The 24,716-nt window shown below is 39.9% G+C and overlaps 1 protein-coding gene across 7 annotated transcripts in view; it reads left to right on the plus strand.

Annotated features, from left to right (window-relative positions):
- The window catches only part of Lama2 (laminin subunit alpha 2), a 647,938-nt gene that overhangs the window by 454,968 nt on the left and 168,254 nt on the right, over positions 1–24,716 (plus strand). For 6 of the 7 annotated variants that reach the window (XR_015627326.1, NM_001427039.1, XM_087564082.1 and 3 more), the window contains 4 exons: positions 494–580; positions 3,190–3,383; positions 17,362–17,504; positions 22,049–22,147. Coding sequence is in view for 5 of the 7 variants with exons in the window: in NM_001427039.1 (NP_001413968.1) it covers positions 494–580; positions 3,190–3,383; positions 17,362–17,504; positions 22,049–22,147 (523 nt within the window). In the remaining 2 variants the exon portion in view is untranslated. The remainder of the gene's footprint in view (positions 1–493; positions 581–3,189; positions 3,384–17,361; positions 17,505–22,048; positions 22,148–24,716) is intronic. The other variant, XR_015627317.1, reaches the window with a different exon arrangement.

The raw sequence follows: 24,716 nt of genomic DNA on the forward strand, positions 1-24,716 counted from the left end.
GAAGTCCGTAGGCTGCAAAGGGCCCTGTTGTATTCTGTGTGAAACATCCACTCACATTTCATATATTAAACTTCCGGTGCAAGTTAGACTAAGGGTTCAGAGAAAATAAAAACCATGGTCCTTGTATCCTCCTTTTCGTTTGGTTTTAACCTGGCGGATTCAGCCATCCCTGACCCACTAAGAGACCTGTGTACTTACAATCACATCAAAATTCTTGGAATTAATAACTGTGATTAATTGTGTTGAGATGTAATATTTATACACGTTTCATAAAATAATTTATGATTTCAAAATGCTGATATTTTTCTGTGGATTTTGTTATCTATCACTAGTAGTTTTAATTGTCTTGCCATAAATAAGAATTTTATTGACATTTATAAATATTTTTATCACGCACCCCCAACAAAGTGTCCCAGTGACCTTGGTAATGGGTAGAAATACTGAATTTTATCAAGTATGTGACTAACATTTTCTGTGTTGTTTTCCGGTTCAGTTTCAGCCCGTCTTGTGTACTAGAAGGTCTGGAAGATTATCGCTGCACAGCCTGCCCAAGGGGGTATGAAGGACAGTACTGTGAAAGGTACTGACAACCGCACATGGGACCGTAAAGGGTCACCATACCATTCATTGCTTTAGTGACTTTCACCATTTATATTTGAGTAATTACTGCTTTGCAGATATTTTAATAGCTTTAAAAAGGCTCCTTTAAAAATGTATTTGTTCTGATTTCAGGTTGAGAACTTAGTGATCCCAAATAATTTCATGATTATTTAATTTAGTTTTAATACAAAAAGAGGCACATAATTTTATAAGAACAAAATGTCAGTGTTCTTCCAAAGCTTTTTGGTAGCTATGGAATTTGAAACACTGGCCACACTGTTCTCAGGTCATTGGCCAACTTAAAACATGGTACTTTTCTTTGCTCTTTGCCTGTGTACTTTGTGTAGTCTAGAATTACACGGTAATGAGGGAAATTAGTCCTGTCCAGAAAATAAAATGTTTGCTATTGAGCCCCCTTTTTAATAGGTAATCAATATTCTTCAAAGAACTCAGAAAACACAAAATCTGGGGAAGCACCATGAAACCAAAATTAGGTTCCATGCAAATGTCCAGCTAAGGACACAGCCCCAGTCTCTTTCTCAGGAAGCAAATTCACATTTTCCACATACACATTTTCATGAGACCAGGAAGCTAGATGTTCAAATGGTTACTAGCACTAGTATTTAAGACACTGCAGGGTAACTGAAACTATTATTTTAATATACATGTTCTGTAATCTTTGTATAATTGATAACAATCTAACAGTTTCATAACAATTCCTAGATATAACTTACTTCCAGCAATTTATCTGGGTCCCATTGTTCTTCCCGCTTAACACTGTTTTCCTGATCATCAGGTGTGTAAGGGACCCCGTTGGTATCCTGCCCAGGTTCCCTCACAGGAATAGGTATAATTTGCCTGAGAATTTACTCCCCATCTTTCTCTGGTGGCTCATGGTCAATAATTAACAAGAGAATGGATTTCAAAGGTCTATATCCTCTGCCTCAAAGCAGAACAAATTTTGAGATTTTCTTTATATTCTAAAATTTTCTGTCTAAGAAAGCTAAGATTGCAAGTCACCTGAAATCCACTCAACACACAGTTTTCATTCCCATAGCCTGTTTGCCCATCTCACTAGAGATTCCTAGAAGCTCCTGAAACCGTTAGTCATATTTTAAACTAAAAAAGTATTTGCTATTATTCCCTTTCAACTACTTATGAGTCTTTTATACAACTAGCAATAGTTATATGGATAATGGCTATAGAATTGAATGGAGAAGCTAGATGTAGGTTTTATGAATTCCAATAAAATATGTTTATAAGATATATTTTCAAATATCTGTATATGATAACTATACATTTTACCTAGCACTTTCATATGTGTACAGAATGGTGTGCTCATATGGCCCGGATCACTAAGAATTAGCAGAGATTCAACAGTATATAGTATAATCACCCAGAAACATTTTTCAGTTATTTGGAAGATGCATACATCATTTGGACGTAGATTAGAGATGATAAGGTTAGGTCTTCGTTATGGCTGCCATGTCCTTTGGGGTTATGTTGAAATGAATACTCGTTTAATGCCCTTGTAAATTCCAGTAGCATCATGACTGAAAGCAACCCTGGGTACCAATGGATCTTCTGTAGCAATTCATAATATAAATATTTTATGCTGCAAATAACTTTGTAAATTGATATTACCGCTATCTACCAAAGCAGCTGTGTAGAAAAGACTAGAAGAGTGTATAGTAAGATCACAATTACTGTTTGGTAGCAGAGTGATCACAAAAATCCATCATTTTAATATGCATTAATATAGAATCAGTAGGAGTTGGCAGTTCATGCAGTTTATGGATGAGCAGGGTCATATACTAGCAAACGTGAGTGGTTTGAATTGTTTTCGCAATTCTCAAGTGTCGTTATGGCTTTGAATGTATCATCACTAGCATATGAGCGATCAGGTTATAGTTCCCTAAAACCTGCTTCTATTCAGCAAAATTAAACCAAAGGTCTGGGTACATTTTTTTGTAACCTCCCAGATAAATGTGCTCCACTTATGAGAGCTCGCTCCTTAAATCATTTAAATCACCTTATGACCTGCCCAGATGCAGTCAGTGTCTAAAACTGCTTGTGTTTCTTGATTGTCCTGTGATGGAGAAGCCCCTCCCTACACTTTATCTTCATTAGACTTGTAATGAACCCTTGAAAGAAATAATCAATTTGAACATGCTTAGAATGTACATTTTGTGTGCACCTGTTAGGAAACAATTCCAATGGTTTTATTTAAATAATACTTTTATCAAACACTTGTTATCTTAGATTGGAATGACAGTAATCAAGCCAAGTCAATTCCCAGCTACTCAGGAGTCTGAGGCAGGGGGATGGCGTGTTCAAACTGCTACAAACTGAGTTTAAGACCAGGCTGGGTAACTGGGTAACTGAATACAAAACCAAAAATGAATAGAGATATATAGTACATGTTTTCATATGCAAGACATGTGAACATACACTAGCATGAGTGCATACACACACACACACACACACACACACACACACACACACACACACACACACACACACACCAAGCAAACTTAACAAAGTTAAGACTTTCATTGATCTCCATTCTTTTCTCCTATTCCAATCTAGGTGTGCCCCAGGCTACGCTGGCAGCCCAAGCAGCCCTGGAGGCTCCTGCCAAGAATGTGAGTGTGACCCTTATGGCTCCCTGCCAGTTCCCTGTGACCCGGTCACGGGACTCTGCACGTGCCGTCCTGGAGCCACAGGAAGGAAGTGTGATGGCTGCGAGCACGGGCATGCGCGCGAGGGCGCAGAGTGTGTCTGTACGTATACTAACTTAGCAGCTAGTTCTGTGGTCCTGCCCTCCATGTCTGTCTCAGTTCCTACAAGCTCCGTCTGCATTTCCTTGTTTGCTGTAGCTGGTGCTACTCTGCCTCCTTTCTGAAGCTGTCTACCCACCTTCCCCTGCTGGCATGCTGTCTTTGTTTCCCTCCCGCTAAGCAAAGAGCTGTGGAAAAATTCTCAGCATGCTTTAGTCAATTCATTGAACACCTACGATGACGCTCCCCCAGGCAAGTCTTATTTTTGCCCATCTCAGGATTTGCCATTTCGCCCAAAGTTGGCGCTGCCTTTGTGACAGATTAAAGATCCCGTTGTATTAAATTTTTAGAATCCTCCTGAATTTGTAATTGGCTAGATAGGCATTTTAAGCCTTGAATTAAAACTGATTTCTTTCCACGGCTTTTACATAATGCTTTGCGGTTTCTTCTTGAACTACAAACACTGGATGTGGTTACAGTACATTCAAGTGTTTAAGTACTTTTACTGACTCCGTCAGCAGTGGAGGATTGATTGTTCACCCCCCTCCCCCCCACATCCGCCACCCTTGCCTATTTGACTGTCTCTCATGGCACCTGATTCTGGATTCAGTGTTGAAATTACATTGGATTCAGTAGTTTAAATATGTAACACTGAAAATTACTTATATCAATTCAAATCTAGAATAAGTTATTTATAAAGTCAAAGGGAGACTAGTGAGCCAGGCTAAGCTCTTCTTAAAGAGATTTATTTCACCACATTTTCCTGTGGTATTTACAGATTTCAGTGTGCAGACTCGTCTTCCCTTTACCATGGTCTCATTGTGTCTCATCCTGAGCTGCATTTTTAGAACTTAGGTCGTGCTCCAGCTTGATAAAAAGTTGCCTCAAAAGCTAAAGGTGGGATTAAAACTAGGTTAAAATGTTCAGACTGGGCCATTCGGAAATTTTTTTAAGTTTTAAATTTTTAAATGTGGGCTAGGAACTAAAGAGATAGCTCAGACAATGAGTACTTGTGGCTCTTTCAGAGGACCCAAGTTCAGTGCCAAGCACCCATGCCAGGGGGTCATAACTGCCTGTAACTCTAGCTCCAGGGGATCCAAAGGGCTCTTCCGAAGGCCATAGGCACCTGCACTCACGTGCACACACCCACACAGAGACACACTGCACATCCACAAATAAAAATGTGTTTACACTCGGATGCAGGGTTTTCTCTGAATTCCAAGTCTCTTTAATGAAAATATGTAATGCTTGAAGTACATGAGAAGGCCTCTGGGGGTGACTCGGTGAGTGTTGGAGCACTTAAGCCACCTGTGCAGAGCCTCCCTCGTGACCTTTGCACCATGATGGGGAATAAGAGGTAACACTAAGAGTGAGGGTTGGTGTGAGGAAAGACTATAAAGAGAAGATACCAAGACATTATAGTACAGTTCTCTCTCTCTCTCTCTCCTCTCTCTGTCTCTGTCTCTGTCTCTGTCTCTCTCTCTCTCTCTCTCTCACACACACACACACACACACACAGACACATATACACAGACACACACACACATACACACAGACACATATACACACAGACACATATACACACAGACACATATACACACAGACACACATATGCACACACACATACACATACAGACACACACAGACACACACATACACAGACACACACACAGACACACATAAATAAATTAATTAATTGATTAATTAAATAAATAAATGGTTTTTAGTGGGCTGCCAAATATTCCACAGCACTGTTTCATTATTGGAAAATTAATTTTTTCCGTCATATATCATGGATATATAACCAGCTGAGTAACATATAAACACATCTCAATAATCACTGAACTATGAATAATCGATTTATTAATCATGCAGGTGTCAACCTGGGAAAAGGAACACATTTAATGAGGCATGTAGACGTTAAACAGCACATTAAGGGCAACGAAAGATGAAATAAAAGGATTACTCTTCTAAACATTTGTTTTCAAAAAGAACTGTGATTTTTTTCCCAGCCAAATTAGCTTCATGTTCTTTTTCTGGTGATTAATTCTTTATTTACATATTGAATAAATGTATCATACGAACATTTAACTCATCCCTGACGTACATCTCTATTTTCCACTTTCTCTATCTGATATTCATGTGAAGAGCACTGAGCCCGTGGTGACAGCCACTTAACCTTGGACTGTCCGTTCGCATTATTCTTGTCTAGCAGTGCATTTTCACCCGTTGACCATGGGGTTCATCCCCATTTCTGTGACCTGGAGATTTTCATTTCCTTCTGGAATATTACAATGACTCTTATCTCGTGATAAAAGGTTAAATTGTGGAACTTTCTTTGCTCTCTGTACCTCTGTCCTATATTATGTATAGCTATGTTGTATAAGTAGACATTACTTCTATAATCTTCCTCCAGGCTTACTGGTTCCCTCTTGCTTCTGCACCTTTCCATCCACCCTTCTTTACGTTGACCCGAAGAACCATTACACAGAGCTACTCTGGATTTTCCTTCCTTTCTCATCGTTGGCAGTTTCTGCGGTTTAGTACAAACATGCTGTGGTTTGCTTCAGCTGCTCCCCTCCCTCAGCCTACAGCTCTCAATTCCTACTTCCTACCCCTGCTTTGAACGTATCTTAAGAAAACAAGAATCAGCGAGGACTTAACTCTGCCTCATCCTCAATTCTCTTTGTAAGAGACTTCTCTATCCCCAAGCTAAATTAGATCAAGGGACCAAAGACTAGACTGACCGGGTGTATCTTATCTTTGGGGCCTGCTTCATCACATGGGATCACAGTGGGCTTTTACACTGCCTGGGGGTGTGAGTTAGGAGAAGGACCTCAGTGCAGAGACAGAATATGAGAAGTAAGAAAAATAAATGTCCATGCTGCTCTCGGTGAGTGTCGTGTTGGCTGTGAGAAGAGTTATGTCTCGGCTTGGTAGAAACCAGATACTGCTCTGATGATTTCTTTGTATGGATTATATGAGAGTTAAATTGGTTCTCCTTTATTAATTCTTTAAGAAACACAATTGAAATCGATTCATATCATAAATTTAAATGTTTTGTTTTTAATCCTTATTTTTTTTCATTCCTAAACTACTTTTCATCATGTATAGCCATTGAACATGGTACTGTGTTATACAGGACATTTGCATACAACCATAGGCCTAAGATCCACAGACTCACTATTTGTTTAATAAAAGATGTAGATTTATGCTATAAAGTTTGGACAACACAGAACAAATGAGGAAATCCTGTGATGCCTCTCACTACCTGAATTTCTGCAAATGTCTGTTAGTTATTTATGAGCATCATGGTCAATAAAGCAACTGTATTTAAAAAGGACTTTCCTCAACCTGGTGTGATGGTGAATGCTTGTAAGCTAGTACTTGAGAAGTAGAAGAGACAACATGATCAGCAGTTCAAGGTCACCCTTGGATACTGTACAAGTTTGAGGACAGCCTGGGCTTCATGAGACCCTGTCTGAAAAAGAAATCAACTGGGAAGGGAAGAGAGATTTCCTACAGGATGCAATCATTGTATATACTATATTTCAATAATAATAATAATAATTTATACAATAATTGTTTCATTGGGAAATATGGAGGCCCCAGAGTCTCTCAGTAAGCCGGCTTTAGCACCATCATAGTGATTAACTCACTCCACTGAGTCAATAATTACTCAGTACCCAGCCCCTTCAGATTCCAAGTTCAGATGTCAGACATCCCCTGAAGCACTCCTTTCACCACAAACAGGTTTGTCATAACAATGTTTAGAGGCTCACCTTGCAGGGGACGTCCCAGTGTCTGGGTTGTGTTCAACCCCTATGCATTCCTGGTCATTCTTGCAGCCTATCTGTAAATGTCACTAAGAACCAGTTCTGGCCTTATCTCAGCCCCCTGGTGATCCTAATTCAGAGGAGTGGCATGAGACCCATAGACCATAGTGTAGAAGACACATAAGGTTTTATAATTTGAAACATGTTAGGACAAGAAGGGATATAATCAGAGAAATCCACTATTTTAAGCAACATGTTAGATAGGCTTTACAGTTTATTTGTTTTTTTTTTAATTATTTCATGGCATTTACATTTTTCTAGGTATTTAGTCCATGTATGTGTATGTGTATGAGTGTTCATGTATGTGTGTGTGTACCTGTGAACATGTCTGAGTATAAAAAAGGCATGTTTCCAGAGGTCAGAGAACAATTCAGAGAAATTGCTTTCTGTCTTTTCACCTTGTGATCCGAAGGATAAAACTCATGTTGTCAGGTTTGGGAGCAAGCCTGCTGAGCTGTCTTATCAACACAATGTCATCTGTTGTTCTTTTAGAGCCTGTCTTTAAATTTGAAATATCATATATTTAATTAATATCAATACTTACTCACCAGGCATTGTCTAAAGAGGCTATACTTCATTGCAGTAAAAAGATTCATGATGTCAGTGCTTAGGTTAATTCATGACTTTTCTTTCTTCTTATTTCTAACTCAGAGGATTTTGGTTGGTTGGTTTGTTGTTTGTTTGTTGTTTGTTTGCTTGTTTTTCATACTATCCAGGCAGTCTACTATTGAACTACATCCTAATCCAAACTTTAAAACAAAAGGATTTACTTAGGACAGCTGGATTATGTTTATCCCTTAGGTGTATTTGTGCTTTTGAATATTTTATTGTAATTCATAGAACAGAGTTTCTATTTGGTCAAGTTAAGTATTACAAATCCATCCTCCTCTCTTATTTATAACTGATATGTCATTTCATAAAATGAGAATACCCACCTACCCTGAAACTTGAGAACAAACATGAAAGCTGTTATGTATTCAATGCCAAAGAAAAAATTTCTGAAATCCAAAAGTTGATTTGTTCATGTCCTATTTTCTTTAAATGTATAGTTAACAGACTAACTCACACGATGTTTAAAATAGACCATGAGTGGCAGAGTAAAATATAGAAAACTCCTGGGGAACTGCAATTAAAATTAGCAACTTTGACAAAATCTTACTCCATAGAATGAACCCAAAATTCCACCTCATAGCTTATAAATATCAAATTCGTGCTTATGGTTCTAGCCAGTGCATAAGAGGTATTTGTGACATATCTGTTTTATTATTTATATCACAATTTATTTAAAATGTAGCATATAAAAAGGTGCTTCTCTTATCAGTATTGCAATTACAAATGTTCTCAATTCTGCAGAGACACAGTGAGGGTCCATCTTCTTTATATCTTATTTCATAGTCTTTATTGGTGAGGGTGCCGTCCATGCTATGGAACCCATATGGAGGTCAGTGGACAACCTGAGGAAGTTTATCCTCTCCTTACACTGTGTAAGTTGTGGGAATCAAAATCAGATCACTGAGTTTGTCAGCCATCCTCCTTAATCACCAGGTTATCTCGCTGGCCCAACATTCTAAATAGCTAGTTGCCAATAAGCACCTCACCATCATAAGATACAAGCCCTTGTTATTTCTAGAATACTGGTGACCCATTCTAATCAAAGAAGACTACTAAGGACACTTAGTCTTTCCTATAACACATAGTGGAATCCTGTCATTATACAAATACATAATACTTACTGTTCCAAAATATGACTTAACAAGATGTCCGGAAGTGATTTATTAATCTATGGTCAAATGTGATCACCCTGTATTCTCACCCCTAAATGTCATACTGTCTCTACCACCGCTTAGTTTTCAAGGAGGCTACTTTGCAAAGGCTAGTATGTTGGCCGTAGCTTTGTAGAACTTTAAGCCATGCCGTGATGTTCAAATTCAAGTGCAGAGCGGTGTGCTAAGGTAGTTTATGAGCCTTCCTCTACTTATCTCTTTTAGTAGTAGTACACGCTTGTTTTTCTTGTTAACAGTCTACTCTGCATCATTCTGTACTACTGTTGTGTAAAACAACATTTGTGAGGCTGGTTCTGGATGACTTCTCTTCGTGTTACATTGACAACCCTGTGCCTTAGAAAATTAAGGCACCGGGCAGGTGGCTAATGGAGACTGCTAGTCATTATTGCCTTCATTTGAATCAGGCGTTGATTTAAGAGTAAACTAAAGTCTACTTCAATTTTTCACTCTGAATGAGCCCAAGAGGTTTATTAATACCCCCTCCCCAAAGAAGAGTAGACTCACCTATTGGTTCATAATCTCTAGAACTGAAATAATACATATTGAAAGTATCTTTATAAAAATGCTAGTTAGTTTTCTTGTCAACTTGACACACACTTGGGTCATTTGCGAAGAGTGATTTACAGGTAAGAAAAATGTCTCCATCAAACTGACCTGTAGGAAAGACTTGGGAAAGATTTTTGGTTGTTGATTTGGTTTGATTTGCTTTGTTGTCTGTTTGTTTGTTTTTATTAATAAAGACTGGTATGGGAGGACCCAGCCCACCATGGGCGGTGTCATTCTTGGCCAGGTGAATCTGGGCTGTCTAAGAAAACAAACTAAGCAAGATATGAAGAGCAAGTCAGTCAGAAAACAGCATCCCTCCACGGCTTCTGCTTCCCTTTCTGCCTCCAGGTCCCTGTCCTGACTTCCTGTCATGATGGATTATAAAACTGCGAGATGATAATAACCCATTCCTCCCCAAGTTGCTTTTGATCATTATGCTTAGCCTCTCAATAGAAAGCAGGCCAGGGCAGAACCTGACCTCTCCTGTTAACACTTTGGCTACTTTTAAAAGCAAGGTGTTTTGAACGTCTCATTAGTTTTGGATGAAATATTTCCTTGGCTTAGGGCTGAATCACACTTTTCTTAATTATCTCTAGTTCTCTATACTCCATGTCCGTGACAACCTTTCTTAGGCTCTCTCTACGTTCCGCTTTCCTTTCTGCACTCATTCTTTCTACAGTCCTAACCACTGTCCATGACGGTTTCCATCCTCGCCAAACTGCTGTTAGGATCATGTGAGCTAGAGCTGACAAAGTACTTGCCCACTATGGTGTAACTGTTATGCAGACAAAAGCTATATTCCTCTGGTGTTTATATGCTTTTATGATTCCATTTTGTTTTTGAAAAATTATATCATCACTGAACTGCAATAGGCACGTCTTTTCTGCTTTATTTTTCTCCATTGAATTTTACTCTGTGTGTGTGTATGTGTGTGTGTGTTCTGTATTTTGCTGCTATGTGTGCAATTTTGTGTACATATATGTAGAAGAGAGAGAACAACTGTAGGTGTTAGTTTTCCTCAAGTTCTGTGCCCTTGTTTTGAGACCGGCTCTCTGTGGTCCAGGACTCACTGACTCCTCTGGATTGGATGGCCACTAAGCCCAGTGCATCCACCTGTTTCTGACTTCCCATCATACCTGGGTTATTAAGGATGTCCTGAGGCTCAAACTCAGGTCCTCATATTATGTGCCAAGCACTGTACTGTCTGAGTTCTTTCCAAATTGTGCTTTTCCTGACTCATAATTTGGTTTTGTTTAAATGATACACACATTGTATTTTGCAGCTTCTATATCTAAAGACTTTTGAATCTCTACCTAAATTCACATTAGTAGAAATTTGGGAGATGTTTTTGTTGTTATCTGATGTGACCAGAGAAATCAGGGTCCCCTCTTATAATTCTTAGTCGCAGTAAAAGGATGTAAGAACAAAGTTAAACAGAAGGCCTGGGATGATTTTATTAAAAAGCAAAAAAGAAAGGAAAGGGAGGATGGAAAGAAGGAAGGAAGGAAGGAAGGGAGGAAGGAAGGAAGGAAGGAAGGAAGAAAGAAAGAAAGAAAGAAAGAAAGAAAGAAAGAAAGAAGAGAGAGAGAGGAGGGAGAAAAGGAGAAGAGGAGAAGAAAACTTCAGCGTAGGCAAGCTGTGGATTTCAGCAGCACCCAGAGGAGAGAATATAAAAGAGAAAGAAACAAAGCAATGCTGTCTGAGCTTAAGACAGCATGGATGCTGGCCACAAGGTAAACAGGCACGCACACAGCAGGGAAGTGGGCTTCGAAGGAAAAGTAAAGCCTATAGTACCAGGAAAAGCAGAATGAGGCTCTGCTGGGCATTGGAAAGAAAAAGACAGGAGAAGGAACAAGAAGAGTTAGTGCTGTCTAAGTCAGGATTCAGAAAGGCAGTCTGACCAGCAGAATCTCACCGTGCCTCATAGGGACTGTCCAAGATGACAGGAATTCTGGGAAAATAAAGTAGACCATCTCCTTAGGGACAGTTTCTCTGCCTCTGTAATATGGCTTAAGGTGAACCTGCCTCCCTTAGCTAGGCCATTTGATCTGACCAACGGGATTAACTCTAAACAAGGAGACAGCGCGTCTCCACCTAGAGGTGGAGCCTAGGAGGTGGTGCTTTCTCATAATGGGCCTTCCCATGCTAGTCTAACAATTACCAAATACTTTTCCTCTTAACAAAAGAAAGAATAGGTGAATAAACTTTTTGAATATGTCTGAAATCAAATCTTACAACAGACTCTGATTTACAAATGATGAAATATTACACCGAATCTGTTTTTAATTAAGCCCCAAATCGGGTAATACAAAGTTTCCTTGTTTCTTAAGACAGGGATTTCACCTCAGGTTAGCTTCGTATTCTCCATGTATCCCAGGCTGGCTTTGAACTCTCAATTCTCCTGTCTTTTCCTCTAAAACACAGTGGTTGTAAATGTGAACTATCTGTCCTGCTTGAGGGTTGCTTTTTCAAGCGAATAAGCGACACACACACGCACGCATGCGCGCGCACACACACACACACACATGCGCGCACGCACGCATGCACGCACGCATGCACACACACACAATCAGAGCCAGAGCCAAAGATATATATCAATGTCTTTGAGTTCTCCTAATTAAGTTAACAGATACATATTATGGCATACATTTTATCTTCTGTTAAAAATGTGAGTTTATATTCACTTACCCCTAGTTGATCTGAGCAGACAATTTTTGAATCTCTGTCTAAAATTACTTAAAGAGTTTGGCCTTTGCAAGTAGTCAGTGTGCTCATTTCGGCTTCAGCTTCTTCGTTTTTTAAATGTGGTTTGTGAATTTTTTGTGATAGTAAGCCGGCAATTACTATGCATGGGGGATCCTGGTGGAAATGCAATATTTTGAACTAATTGCTAACAGAAAGATGTGCAATATCGGCTGCACGATTTGCCCCTTCAGTGTGCCCAGCTATAACGATCTGGATTTAGTACCGCATTTGTTAATATCAGACACAAATTTATCCTGACACTTTTATAGACAAAGACTCGGAAGTGTTTAGTCATGTAAAATCTAATCATAGTCTTGAAATATTTGCTTTTACGTTCATGCATTTTTGGCAGGCTCTAGCTTTATGATCTTACCTGTATTATAGAATGAGGAGAATGGTCTGGAGAGGTTTGGAGGGTGTCCTGATTATGAGACAGGTGTTAATTTACCCAGCAGTCTTATCGGAGAGCTGTTCTTATCAGATGAGAAGGCCCCCATGTCTCTCCATGCTCTTCAGAACTTCCTGTCCTAGTAAATTCAATTTGTTTTCATTTGCGTGCCCATCGCCATACACTCCATACACTTTAAGGTAGTTTGAGGCATAAGTAAACTGGTTTGTGTCAGAATAAAATGACAAGCCATTAAGTAAATGGTAACCCGACCAGTGTATACACCTTAAAACTCCATGGTTCAGTTGGGTAGAAGCTTTGAAAAGTCCCCTGTGGCTGTTACATTCATACGTCTTTTTGAACGATTCAGACAGACGTGAAAGTAATACCTGGCACTTACTATAAAACTTACCTTTCGCTTATAGAAATTTGCTTTGCTTTGTACCTTAAAAAGCAAATACAGTGGCCATAACATAGGAACGAATAGTAGACCCTTGGATCCAGAGACTTAAAAGGACACCTGTGAGTTCTTGGAAAGGCAATTAAGTGAGTTTCATTTCAATAACTGAAGAGGAATCAAAACTGTTTTATAATGTTTTTCTGCTTCCACCCACTTACCTTCAAATTCCATAATATCAATTTTTCATAGCCGAAGGCAGTTCTGTTGCGTGATTTTTTTTTCACATTTTCGTTATTCATTCACCTCTAAGCTGATTCTCTTAGCTATTCTGAGTTGAGAAGCAATAACACAGATAAGCAACTCTTTCAGGGGTGGGATATAAACTTCTCTAGGTATGTTGCCAGGAGCATAACAAGAGCAGCCATCCATCTTGATTTGAGATGTCCTCTGTAGTCACCCACGCTACCATATTTTCCTCCAACGGTTGTTCTTATTTGTTTTGTATTCCTTAGGCATCTATGTGGCTCTTTGTTTGCCATTAAACACAGCATTCTCACATTCAAACATCACCTCCCTGTTTTTCCTTTCTTTTCAGGAATGTGCATAATTATGCCATGCTGACCCCTGTTATTCTTGTCCAAAATACTTTCTTATCCTTCTTTAGCAAAGATAACAATGTGCAAACATCCATTGAATTTTTACTGTGTACAGTGTCCTAGACGTTGTGGCAAGGATTATTATCACGAATGTTTAATCTCCTATCTGCTTTATCTATCCTGCCTTTGATCATTCAGTTTCCAGACAAAGGACACAAAACTTTTATTATTATAATAAGCCTTAATCAGCACTAGAGCTGGTCAGATATCTATCCTCTATTTTCCTGCGCTGGGGAGATAACTCAGTAGCTGAACGTTACTTCTATTCCCAGCAACCACATGGTGGCTCACAACCATCTGTAATGGGATCCAATGCCCTCCTGGTGTGTCTGAAGACAGTCACAATGTACACAGATATATAAAATAAATAAATCTTAAAAAAATATATTTCCTATTGATAACTCCAAGTTACTACTTACTAGGTTTTGTCTTAGCTGCACTTAACTCCAATTGGCCAGCCCTCACGGGCATGCTCTCAGGAATCATCTAACCCATGGTGTCTTTCTCCTCTCCACCTTCTTTCTCCCTCGTAGACTTCTCAAACCCCAAATCTAGGAATCCAAACACTCTGCCTAACTCTTTTCTGCCCTGTTATTGTCCATAGGCATCTTTTTTCCCCAGTCAAGGATAACTCGGGGCAAGGTTATATAGAGTCACTTGGGTACACTGCACACACTCATCCCTGGGAGCAACCAGGCCTTAGGTTGCCAGTATTTAACATGACAACACAAGCAAAAGGCCAGTCCTCAGCAAAAGATGTTTAAAGTCTGTTCTCAACTCAAGGAGAAACAACTTATCAATGTGTAAACAATAAAATATAATAGCCGGCACAAGAGTTAAATTGTTAAAACATGAAGAATACAGGAGAGAGTTACGACTTATTAGCTCACTTAACAATTAACTTCAGTAGTCAGCTTTCCCTTCTCAGAATAATCATTTAACATTTAAACTGATGGCTTATGAACCAGGTCTGTGAAGGTGAAATCCCCAGACAGAGAAGATAACAAGCAAAATACCCTCCTCCTTGGGGAATTCCCACCATTTCATATTAGCACACCCTTTCAAAACCCTGGCTTCCAGAATCCACTGGAATCTTTTAGAAATACTCATGGCTGAGCTTTCCATGGACATATTGAACCCAACTCTTAGGAGATGGAAAGGGGAAGGCCCAGGTCAGAGCACACTGTGAATCCCTGTGGTTCTGCTGTGTATCCCAGGCTGAGAACCACTGGTCTCCAGCAGACTGGCCAGTCTTTCCTATGTGGGTTACATGGACTCTTTCTTTCTCAAGTGCAGCCTGTGACTTGTGCAGTCTGGGATCAATATGCTCAAGGTTCTGCTTGTCTATTAAGCTCCCAGGTGATGCCAAGACTCCTGGTCCACCTTTTATCACAGCATTGTGCCCAAACCAGAAGTATCAGTGTCTCTTTTGAGCTTGTCAGGGAAGTGCATTTTCAACATAAGTATCAGAAAGCATGGCATCCCATTACCTCCAGAATGAGAAATCCAAAAGTTTGCCTTGTCTCTGAAGTTCTAAAACCCCTCTCAGTGATCCAGAAGCCAAATGGAGTCTGAGAACCACACCGGGCCAGCACTTCGTCATCTCTAGCCGAATTCCGACAGGTCTCCTGAAGCTCGCACGGCCCAAGGGTGTGAAGAAGCCACTGCTCTCTCTTCCTCTTACTTTGTTTCCATGACTCAAAAATTTTCTTTCCTTCTAGCAGGAACAACAGTAAGAGGCCTGGTCCTAGCTCTCGACTTCTGCCCCTGCCTCCTGAGATGCTTGTTCACTCACTTGTAAAATGTCAGGAACTTGCAGAGTAACTCAGATGACACGCTACGCTTGCACTGGCCACCCGCAAGGAAGTGATTTATTAAAAGCCCTGCTGGGGCTGTTAGATCCCTGTGAAGGGATATGGCAGCTTACCTCTAACTGCTTGTCCTATCACAAAAATTCCCCTTCTGTACTTCTTTCTCTTTGTTTACAAGCTTCTGTTAATGGTTTCCTCTCCATTAAGTGCTCAGGGGAGTGCTGTTTAGAGAACTAATTGAATTCTTGCCAGTCTGGGGCACAAGCCAATCCCGCTCCAGAACTCAGTGTTTTCTAAGTCACGTATTTTTCTCTCTTCTGACATGGATGTGGTTTTGATCCATCAGCAGACTAGAAGATAGAGTTTGTATTTGTATATGTGGATTTATGTATACAGCATAATTACAACATTCTCTTCTCCTTGGTGTAAAGATACATGCCTTACTCTACATGTGAAACTGAATGGTGCAACATGTGGGGACAGGGATGTTGCTTCGTTGCCAGAGGATTTATGCGGCACTCGCAGTGCCCTGGGTTCCTGTACTACGTAAACAAGACAGAGTAGCTCATGCGTGTAATTTCAACACTCAGAAGGTAGAGTCCAGAGCATCAGAATTTTAAGATCATCCTCCGTTGTATAGCACATTAACTGCTAGCCTGGGCTATATAAATAAGACCTTGTCTTTAAAAGACAGGCGAAACTAAGTATGTACGCTTTTACACTTTCCACAGAGTGAATATGTTTTCTCTTTAGAAATTGTGATGCTGATTTTAAGCTCAACTGGATAACATACTAACAAAAGTCCATTTCTCTTTTTACCAACTCTTACCACCACCTCTAGGAAACTTGAATAGCTTCTCTTTCTGATCACTAAAGATAATATGACTAGTACCAGCAATATCAATTATGTAACGGTTAGACCGTGCTCTCCCTTTGGGAGCTGCTTACTTACTTACAAGACTGGATAAAATTAATCATCAGGGCAGAGATTCCTGGAGCTGCAGCTCACTGAGAAAGAGAAAATGCTTGGGGAAGGAGGAGATGCTGGCCAAAATGGTGAACATCAAAACAAGGAAGAAAATCACCACAGAAAGAAAGATTCCTTCTTTTGATTTAAAATTCACCAGTGGAGGAGGAGAGGGCTCCGTCAGTAAAGCGCTTGCCATATAATTATGAGGACCTAAGTTCATATCCCTAGCACTCAAGTAGAAAGCTGGGTGGGACTATAATCCCAGCTTTGGGGAAGTTGTCCAGGGATAGTACCTAACGTTGACCTCTGGCCTCCATAAGCACAAAGAATGCCCACATGTAACCTGCACTTGTACATAAATGCACATACAGACACATGCAAAATTTTTATTATGTAACAAGATAGTACTTACGGACCTTTTTTCATAGTACATGACGCCTTTGCAGGAGAAATTGCTACAGATGCTCTGCCATACTGCAGAGGATGAACAGCATGTTGGGTACAGAGAACATTCCAATGTTCTCATAGATTCACTTTCTGTGCTCTGCCTTTCCTTTCTAGTTCTGCAATATGCTTCCTCCTCCCCCCTACAAGCTCCATTTGCTCTTCTTCTTGGGTCCCTCTGTCTTTCACATTCTGGGTAACAGATATTACTTGCTCCTTTGTTGTTCTCATTCTTCGTCAGCTGTCGTCGGTGTGATAACATTAATGAACTGAGATGCTGCATGCCATCATCGTTCATAGACTTATGGTTGGGCCATAAACCGTTTCACGGCTGGAATCTTTGAACATCTGGCTGGAGAGTTCCGCATGAACAAATGCTCTTTGTTCTTCCCCTTTCACAGTTTGTGGAGATGAGTGTACAGGCCTTCTTCTTGGTGACCTGGCTCATCTAGAGCAGATGGCCATGAACATCAACCTCACCGGCCCACTGCCTGCTCCGTATAAAATTCTGTATGGTCTTGAAAATGCAACTCAGGAGCTCAAGGTAGGTGCAAGCCCTAATAGCAGCAAGTCCATGGGTTGAGATAAATGAGGCATCCTAAATGGTCATGGCCATCATTAGTCCATGGTTTTTTTGTTTGTTTGTTTGTTTTTTTGTTTTTTGTTTTTGTTTTTGTTGTTTTTTTGTTTTTTGTTTTTGTTTTTATTTTTGTTGTTTTTTTAGTTTTTTTTGTTGTTGTTGTTGTTGTTGTTTTTTGTTTTGTTTTGTTTTGTTTTTTTTACTTCTCCAAACCAGGAAAGCGAATGCAGGAAAGTAATACCTAAACTAGTGTTTCAAACTGGAGAACTGTATTACGCAGAGTGCCATTAAAGACAAATACTCTTCTATCCCCCTACATTTGGTATAAATCAGTTTTATTACGTGACCTAAATATGTGCAAACATAAAATCAGGTATGTACCCCTTATACTTATAGCTCCATAAAATCAAAACAAATTAATCCTTGCAAAAGTCTGCAAAACCAATAAAACTCAAATTAAAAGCATTAATCTAAAGTAATATGATTTTGGCTGAAAGTAAATTGCTTCTTGCAAGGAGACTATGATATTGACTATAATAATACTGCCTCTTACCCCCGCAGGTGGCTGGTAGGTTACTCAGTTCCACATTTCTACGGTGGGACTAAACAGCCTCTTCCAAAGGGTACTGAAGTGATAACACACACAACTTATGCACTCAAATTGACCTTTGACTGATGCCAAAGCAGGTCTTAAGGGCTAGCGCCTGTCTCCAAGTTCCATACCCTGGGGTCCAGGAAAGCTTTCACTAGTCTTTAATATTCCTGAAAAACCAAATTGATTAAAATGTTCAGCAACTTTGAAAGTCCTTTGGAAGGTACCAATTCAAGGCATTCTAAGCTGTTCTAAAACTTAAGCTTTCAGTCTGTAAAAGGCTAGTCATATTTAGAAATTAACATGGCTTACACGGGGTGAGAAGTACTTACTCAAATGTTGTCACTCAGTTTTTAATACTTGAAAATCCACAGGGTCCCCAGTTGCACTCAGTTCCCTGTACATGTCTTAACTGGTCTGATTTTCCCATACATTCAGGAAGCTTACATACATTCTCTGCTGCTTAAGAAAAAAAAAATAGTTAAATGAGGAGTGGAATGAGTGAATAGTGGTGTACACCTTTAATCCCAGCGCTTCGAAGGCAGTGTCAGGTGAATCTCTTATGAGTTTGAGGCCAGCATGGTCCACAGAGCAAGTTCCACGATAGTCAAGGCCACATAGTGAGACCCTGTCTAAAAAGATAAAACAGAAAAGTAAAACAAGAGAAGAGGAGGGAGAGGAGGAGGAGGAGGAAGTAGAGGAGGAGGAGGAGGGGGAGGGGGAGGGGAAGGGAGGAGGAAGAGGAAAAAGGAAAAATGAAAAAATAAAAGAACTAAACAAATAAAAAATGAAATTAAAAAAGTTGAATAATAATTATGCCATGAGCAGAAATGCATGGTTACCACATACCTTCTAAAACTTTGAAATACAAAAAGTAATAATAATCAGAAAAAACTGGTGAGAGCACAGGCTTGCTAGGGCTTGTCTGGCAGAGGCAGCTTTAATAGAATGAGAAGTGCAGAATGCTAGTGAGGAAGGGGGGAATCATTACTTCAGTAACTGGCTAGGGGTTCTGCTTTTTCTGGGGAATATATTCTTTAATATTTTTTAATTGTCACTATTGCTCATAGCAGTAAAAATAACTAACATTTGTTGAAAAGCTATATAATTAAGATTGTGAACGTTTCATGAAAAATTTATATAATGCAAAAAAGAAAAATATTAATGGTCTTTATATAGTATGAATAAGTATGAACAGTATGAATAAAATAATATTGCTGATTTGGTTTATATTTTCTAGATGTAATCATGTTACCTGAATGTATATAAATGCTTTTCATGGAGTATATAATGCCTGTTTTTCCTTCTGTTTTGTGATCTGAAGAATGTGTAGTGAATGTGCTTCCACATCAAGGTGGCTTAGACCAGTGTTCTCTGGAGAAAGAAAAGATTGTTAATGTATTATAACAGCAAAACACAAGAAGCAGAAATGGATTTCTGATGAACTATATGCCTCCCTAAGCTTCTACTCTGAAACTGTGTCTTGGTCTATTCGATTGCCTTAACCAAATGCCATACCTGGCTGGCTTATGAACAATAGCAGTGCTAGTTTAACACTTCTGCTGGCTGGAAAGCCCAAGTGGAAGGCAGCCTCCTTTCTGGTAAGGGCTCATTCCTTGTATGTGGGTGACTGCTTGCTGTGGCCCCATATAGTAGAAAGGAATCGCGAGCTCTCTGGGTATATTTCACAGGGTACAATCCCAAGCAGAAGGGGGCTCCCTCATCACCTAATCACTTCCCGAAAGCACCTTACAGGAGTAGCCTCTCAACACATCAGTTCAGTAACTACACGAACCCCATTTCCCATTGTAAAGGTATTTTGAAATGGAATCTTTGGGAGGTGATCTTTGTTAAGTCGTGGACAGAGAATGAAACCAGCATGATTCAATAGGATCCTTGTAAGAATGGGAGGAGGAGCTTCCTGTTCACCAGCCATTTCAGAACACAGGGAGATGACAACCATATTCAGGCCTCACCAGCAACCCAGTTCGTTGGCACCTTAGGCTGTTCAGTTTTGAGAACTATCTATTTTGTTCAAGCCACCTATGGAAATTTTGGTTGCAAAATTACTAAAACAAAAGTACTGTATTAGATATTTTTAAGTAGGGAAACTGAGGCATAGTTTTGCCTGAAGCACAATTACGTGGCTAATAAATGTTGAGGTGACATTTGAATATAGGCAGTATGACTTTAGGGCCTTTGAGACTGAACATCCTTTCCAACCTTAAAAAGACAAAAATAATTCATGTGAGAAAAATCTACTCAACCAGTATTGAGGCCTCCCTGGCCCAAGGCCAGGCTCTTCCCGCTGGCTCTTGCCTGGGAGAGCCACCTGCATGATATGCACAGTGCACAGATATGCACTGGACCTGTCAGCAGATGCTAGAAGTCTGGTCTGCTTGGGAAAGATAAGGCTGAAACTCTAGAGGACAGGCCAATATAAAGGAAAACCTTGACAGCTAGGCTATAGACCTACTTACCTCACATCTCCCGTTCAGACATAAATACTACATGGAAAGGAGCCTGACCAGTGATTTTCCACACACTCAGAAAGAATACAGGCTAGGAAATTAGTTAAAAAATCAAATATTTCCATTGGACATAAACATTTTAAACATAAACATTTAAATGGCATGTAGCCAGTGGATGACGAGGTTCTTGGAGGCACTCTCTGAGGGGATCTACCTATGGGCATCATTAATAGCAAAGGCTTCCATCATTCCCCTTCCTTATGCCTTAGACTTTATGAAAATGACCTTGATAGTTCCGAAGTTCCAGTCTTTTCTTCGTTCTTTATCTCTATCCTTTTCCCATGATTTATCTATTATTTGAAAACTTAAGATCCTCTCTTGATAATTTACAGCGTCTGAGAAACTATATTTTGTGGTGTTTTGGTTCTAACGTTCTTCAAGACAATACACATGATGGCCAAAGCTGAACATATTAACTCCTTGCCATCATTGTCTTTAAGCCGCGTGGAATCACGCAACATCTCCGTGAGAGTGCATGGACTATGACAGATGATCATTAGACTTGTACATGGCCTCTACCATGGACCAGATTCCTAGATACAGGAGCTAGTAGTCAACTGAGCCATTCGATAGAGAGAGTAAACCCCTAACTGGAAATTCTAGTGAATCTTACCTAAAGAAAAAAAACGGGGTACTAAAATTATGATTAATGAGGAATAATGGCCGCTCCTAGTTAGTCATGAGGTTGGGGTAGTTATTTTTTCATATGTACAAGGACACGGAGATGTCTGCCCTTTGACAAGCTTGCAGAGTGGCCTGGTAGCCTAATTCTCATTACATTTATCATTATCTGGCGACGCTGTCTAAAAATAGTGCCCCGTAGATTATGGCGGAATCTGGCACAGCTGTGTGTATAAAGCTAGCGCCTACCAATCTTGACAACAGGACCAGCCTAGCAAGTAAGGTCCTCATAGCAGCGGCTGCTCTCTCTCTCATTTGTAAACGGCAGCTAGGCTGATTGGAATGTGAGTATTGATAAATGCAAAGGTCATTTTAAATGCAGCTCAGTACCAGCTCATGAGCCATTGTTAAAAACTCTCTACAGTCAACATTTGCTCTTCCAGAAAACGGAGTAACTTTTATCTCACTGAGTTCTTATAAGACATTAATGGGGGTGGGGGGGGAAGGATAAACAAAGAAGCAAACAAAAGACTTTAGTTCATTTAATTTCTCAATAAAGTACAGCAAGTCTTAATATTTACCTCCATATCTGGTTTGGGTTTGGCAGTTGATGAGTTAACTGCCCACTTAGAGTAGTTTCTGTTGTATTGACCATAGAAGTGCTAAGTATTCGGTATATATAGGGAAAGAAATGTGCTCTTTTTGACCCTAGGGTGACTGCCAAAGCATTTACTAAGATGTATACGGTCTGAAATCTTTTCCAGCACCTGCTCTCGCCGCAACGGGCACCAGAGAGGCTCCTTCAGTTGGCAGAGGGCAACATGAACACACTCGTGATGGAAATGAATGAGCTTCTGACCAGAGTGAGTAGGACAAGTTGTGGATGTCCCTAAAGCACACATCTCTTAGGGAATTGGTTGCCTTCAAATTAAAGCAAACAACACTTATGTTCTGAAATCTCCTTTCTAATTCACAACTTTTCTCATGAATTCCAGGAATAATGGTTGGTTAAATCTTTTCCAAAGGAATTTTTATTTCCCTGTGGTGGTCTCCAAAGGCACAAATAATAAATCAATAAACAAGGTTGACATACTTGCCCTTGGTTGGGGAAAAAGATGAAGGATGACTATATATTTTGAGTATCTTTATCTAGTAGACTCCACTGTACAAGTTGTTTTTTTCTTTTAATCAATCCTAAGGATCAAAAACTCTGACCTTGGTTGTGTAAAAGAAAAGAAAAACAGATGAAAATACTTGTGTCTTTCATCCTTATGGAGTTTCTACATTTTTTACAGAAATATAGTCTCAAGCAGTACTCCTACACAGAAAATGAAATCTTTACTGTCAAAATCTGGAGCATTTAAGACACCATTTAGAGTCAGGATATAAAAATCCATGCTGCTTCTAGCCGGCTTTTCCCAGCAATTGGTTTAGGCTAAATTGACAAAACCCGCAAGAAGGCCCTGTTTTACCACTGGAGGCAGAGGAAAAACAGCATAAAGTCTGCCATCTTGTGGCTAGAAAAATTCATGAATACAGAGACTGGCCTACAATCTAGGATCCACGGGATTTAAATGACAAAGAACGCTGGAGTTAGAATATCCTTGGAGAGTACCTAGTCTATTTAAAGAAAGGCTTAACAGGGAATAAATTAACAATGGCTTTACAACTCGCTAAAAGTCTGCGAGTCCTGAGCAGGACCCAGCTCCAGATTGGCCCTGGTCCTGTACTTTCCACAAAATCTGCTACTGGATCAGGAAACTTCTGCAGGAAAATTAAGTGGCTAAGTACATATTGATGAACAACCGTCCTGAGGGTCCAAATCCCTGGAAATCCCTTTTGAAAGACTCCAGCTCACCCAAGCAAATCTTGAAGACAGAGCAAAACCTCTGGCTAAAGTTGGTAAAAACCTATACTGGTTTAATTTAGCTAGTTGCTTTTTACCTGTTGCATGAATGAGAGTTTAAGGAAGTCTTGCTAAATTCAGTTCCGTTCAACTCATTCTCTTCTCTTTGTCCACTCCATCCAAAGCCCATGTTAAGGGTTGGCTGATGAAAAATATTAACGAGGCCCCACACACCCTGCTGGAGCTTTTAGTCATGTATGTGTGTGTATGTGTGTGTGTGTGTGTGTGTGTGTGTGTGTGTGTGTGTGTGTGTGTGTTTAGGTGTATGCAGGATAATATAACTGCATGCAAATACACAATAAAGTATGAAATGAATGAAAAAAAAAGCATACATGAGAAATGCCTAAAACTGTAACAGGTTAATCTGGTCAGGCACAATTAGAAGAGAAGGCCATGAAACAGGCAGCATGTCACTTACCCAGCAGTTGTTTGCTGGTGTCACCATTGCAAGCTCTATGGCAAGACCTGTGGATAAACCTGCAAGGGAAGCTGCCACAGTTCCTGCCCTCCCGGAACCTGTGTAGCCTAATGATCTCAGTCTAGAAACACAGGGCTATTTCACTGCAAACATCAGATCTCTTTTATGCCTCAGCCTACATCCTTTTATTTTTCTTTTCAACAGACTAAATTTGTGTATTTTTTAGAAGCCTTTTAAGAACAGTTAAAGTCTCAAAGCAAACTTGACTGGAAAGTGAAGAGAGTCTCTACACACTGTTAGCCCCCCTACTCATAACTACTCCAACTGTTTACCTGCCCAATGTTAAATGCCCATGGGACATTGGCCATTGTCCGTGAACCTACAGCACTATGTAGAATACAGTGCTACGTGTTCTCCAAGGTCTGTCACCTGGTTTTCCATTCACCCCGTCATTGCACACAATCCTATAAAGCCAATACCTTCTAGGGTCTCTCTGTCATGTCGTCTCAGCCAGAATGTCATAATTGGAAACACAAAATGCATTTTCAGACTGACTTTTTTTTCCCCCTGAATTATTCACACCTAAGGCTCCCCTCCATCCTTCCAGGCTTAGTGGCTCATTATTTTTTGGCTCTAAATATTCCCTTCACACACCACAGTTGATTTATCCATGTACGTAATGAAGGATGTCTTGATTGCTTCCAAGCTTTAGCATTGTGAAGAAATTCACTGTCAATATCTCTGTTCGGATTTTTTGTATAGATAGGCTTCTCATTCGAGTAAGCGTCAAGCAGCCTAACTGCTGGAGTGTTTTCTCCACAAGTATGTTTACTATCATAAGAAAGTTCCTGTGTCTTCTGAACTAGGGAATTTTGAATTCCAAGCACTGAGTGGGAGTTTCTGTCATTCCACCTCCCTAGTGGGTTTTCATATTGTTAGGTTTGGAGAATTGGGTCATTAAAGAGTCAGAATATTATGTTCAGCTTTTGACCTGGGTGCTGCTCTTCATGACTGTAAAGCAGGTACCACACCCACTTAGCCATCTCCCCAGCCTGTCTGTTAAACTTAAAAGGTCTTTGTCTTTGTTTTCTATTGGGTAATTGTTTTC

Source organism: Rattus norvegicus, chromosome 1 (genome assembly GCF_021556685.1).
Source record: "Rattus norvegicus strain SHRSP/BbbUtx chromosome 1, alternate assembly SHRSP_T2T, whole genome shotgun sequence".
NCBI lineage: Eukaryota > Metazoa > Chordata > Mammalia > Rodentia > Muridae > Rattus > Rattus norvegicus.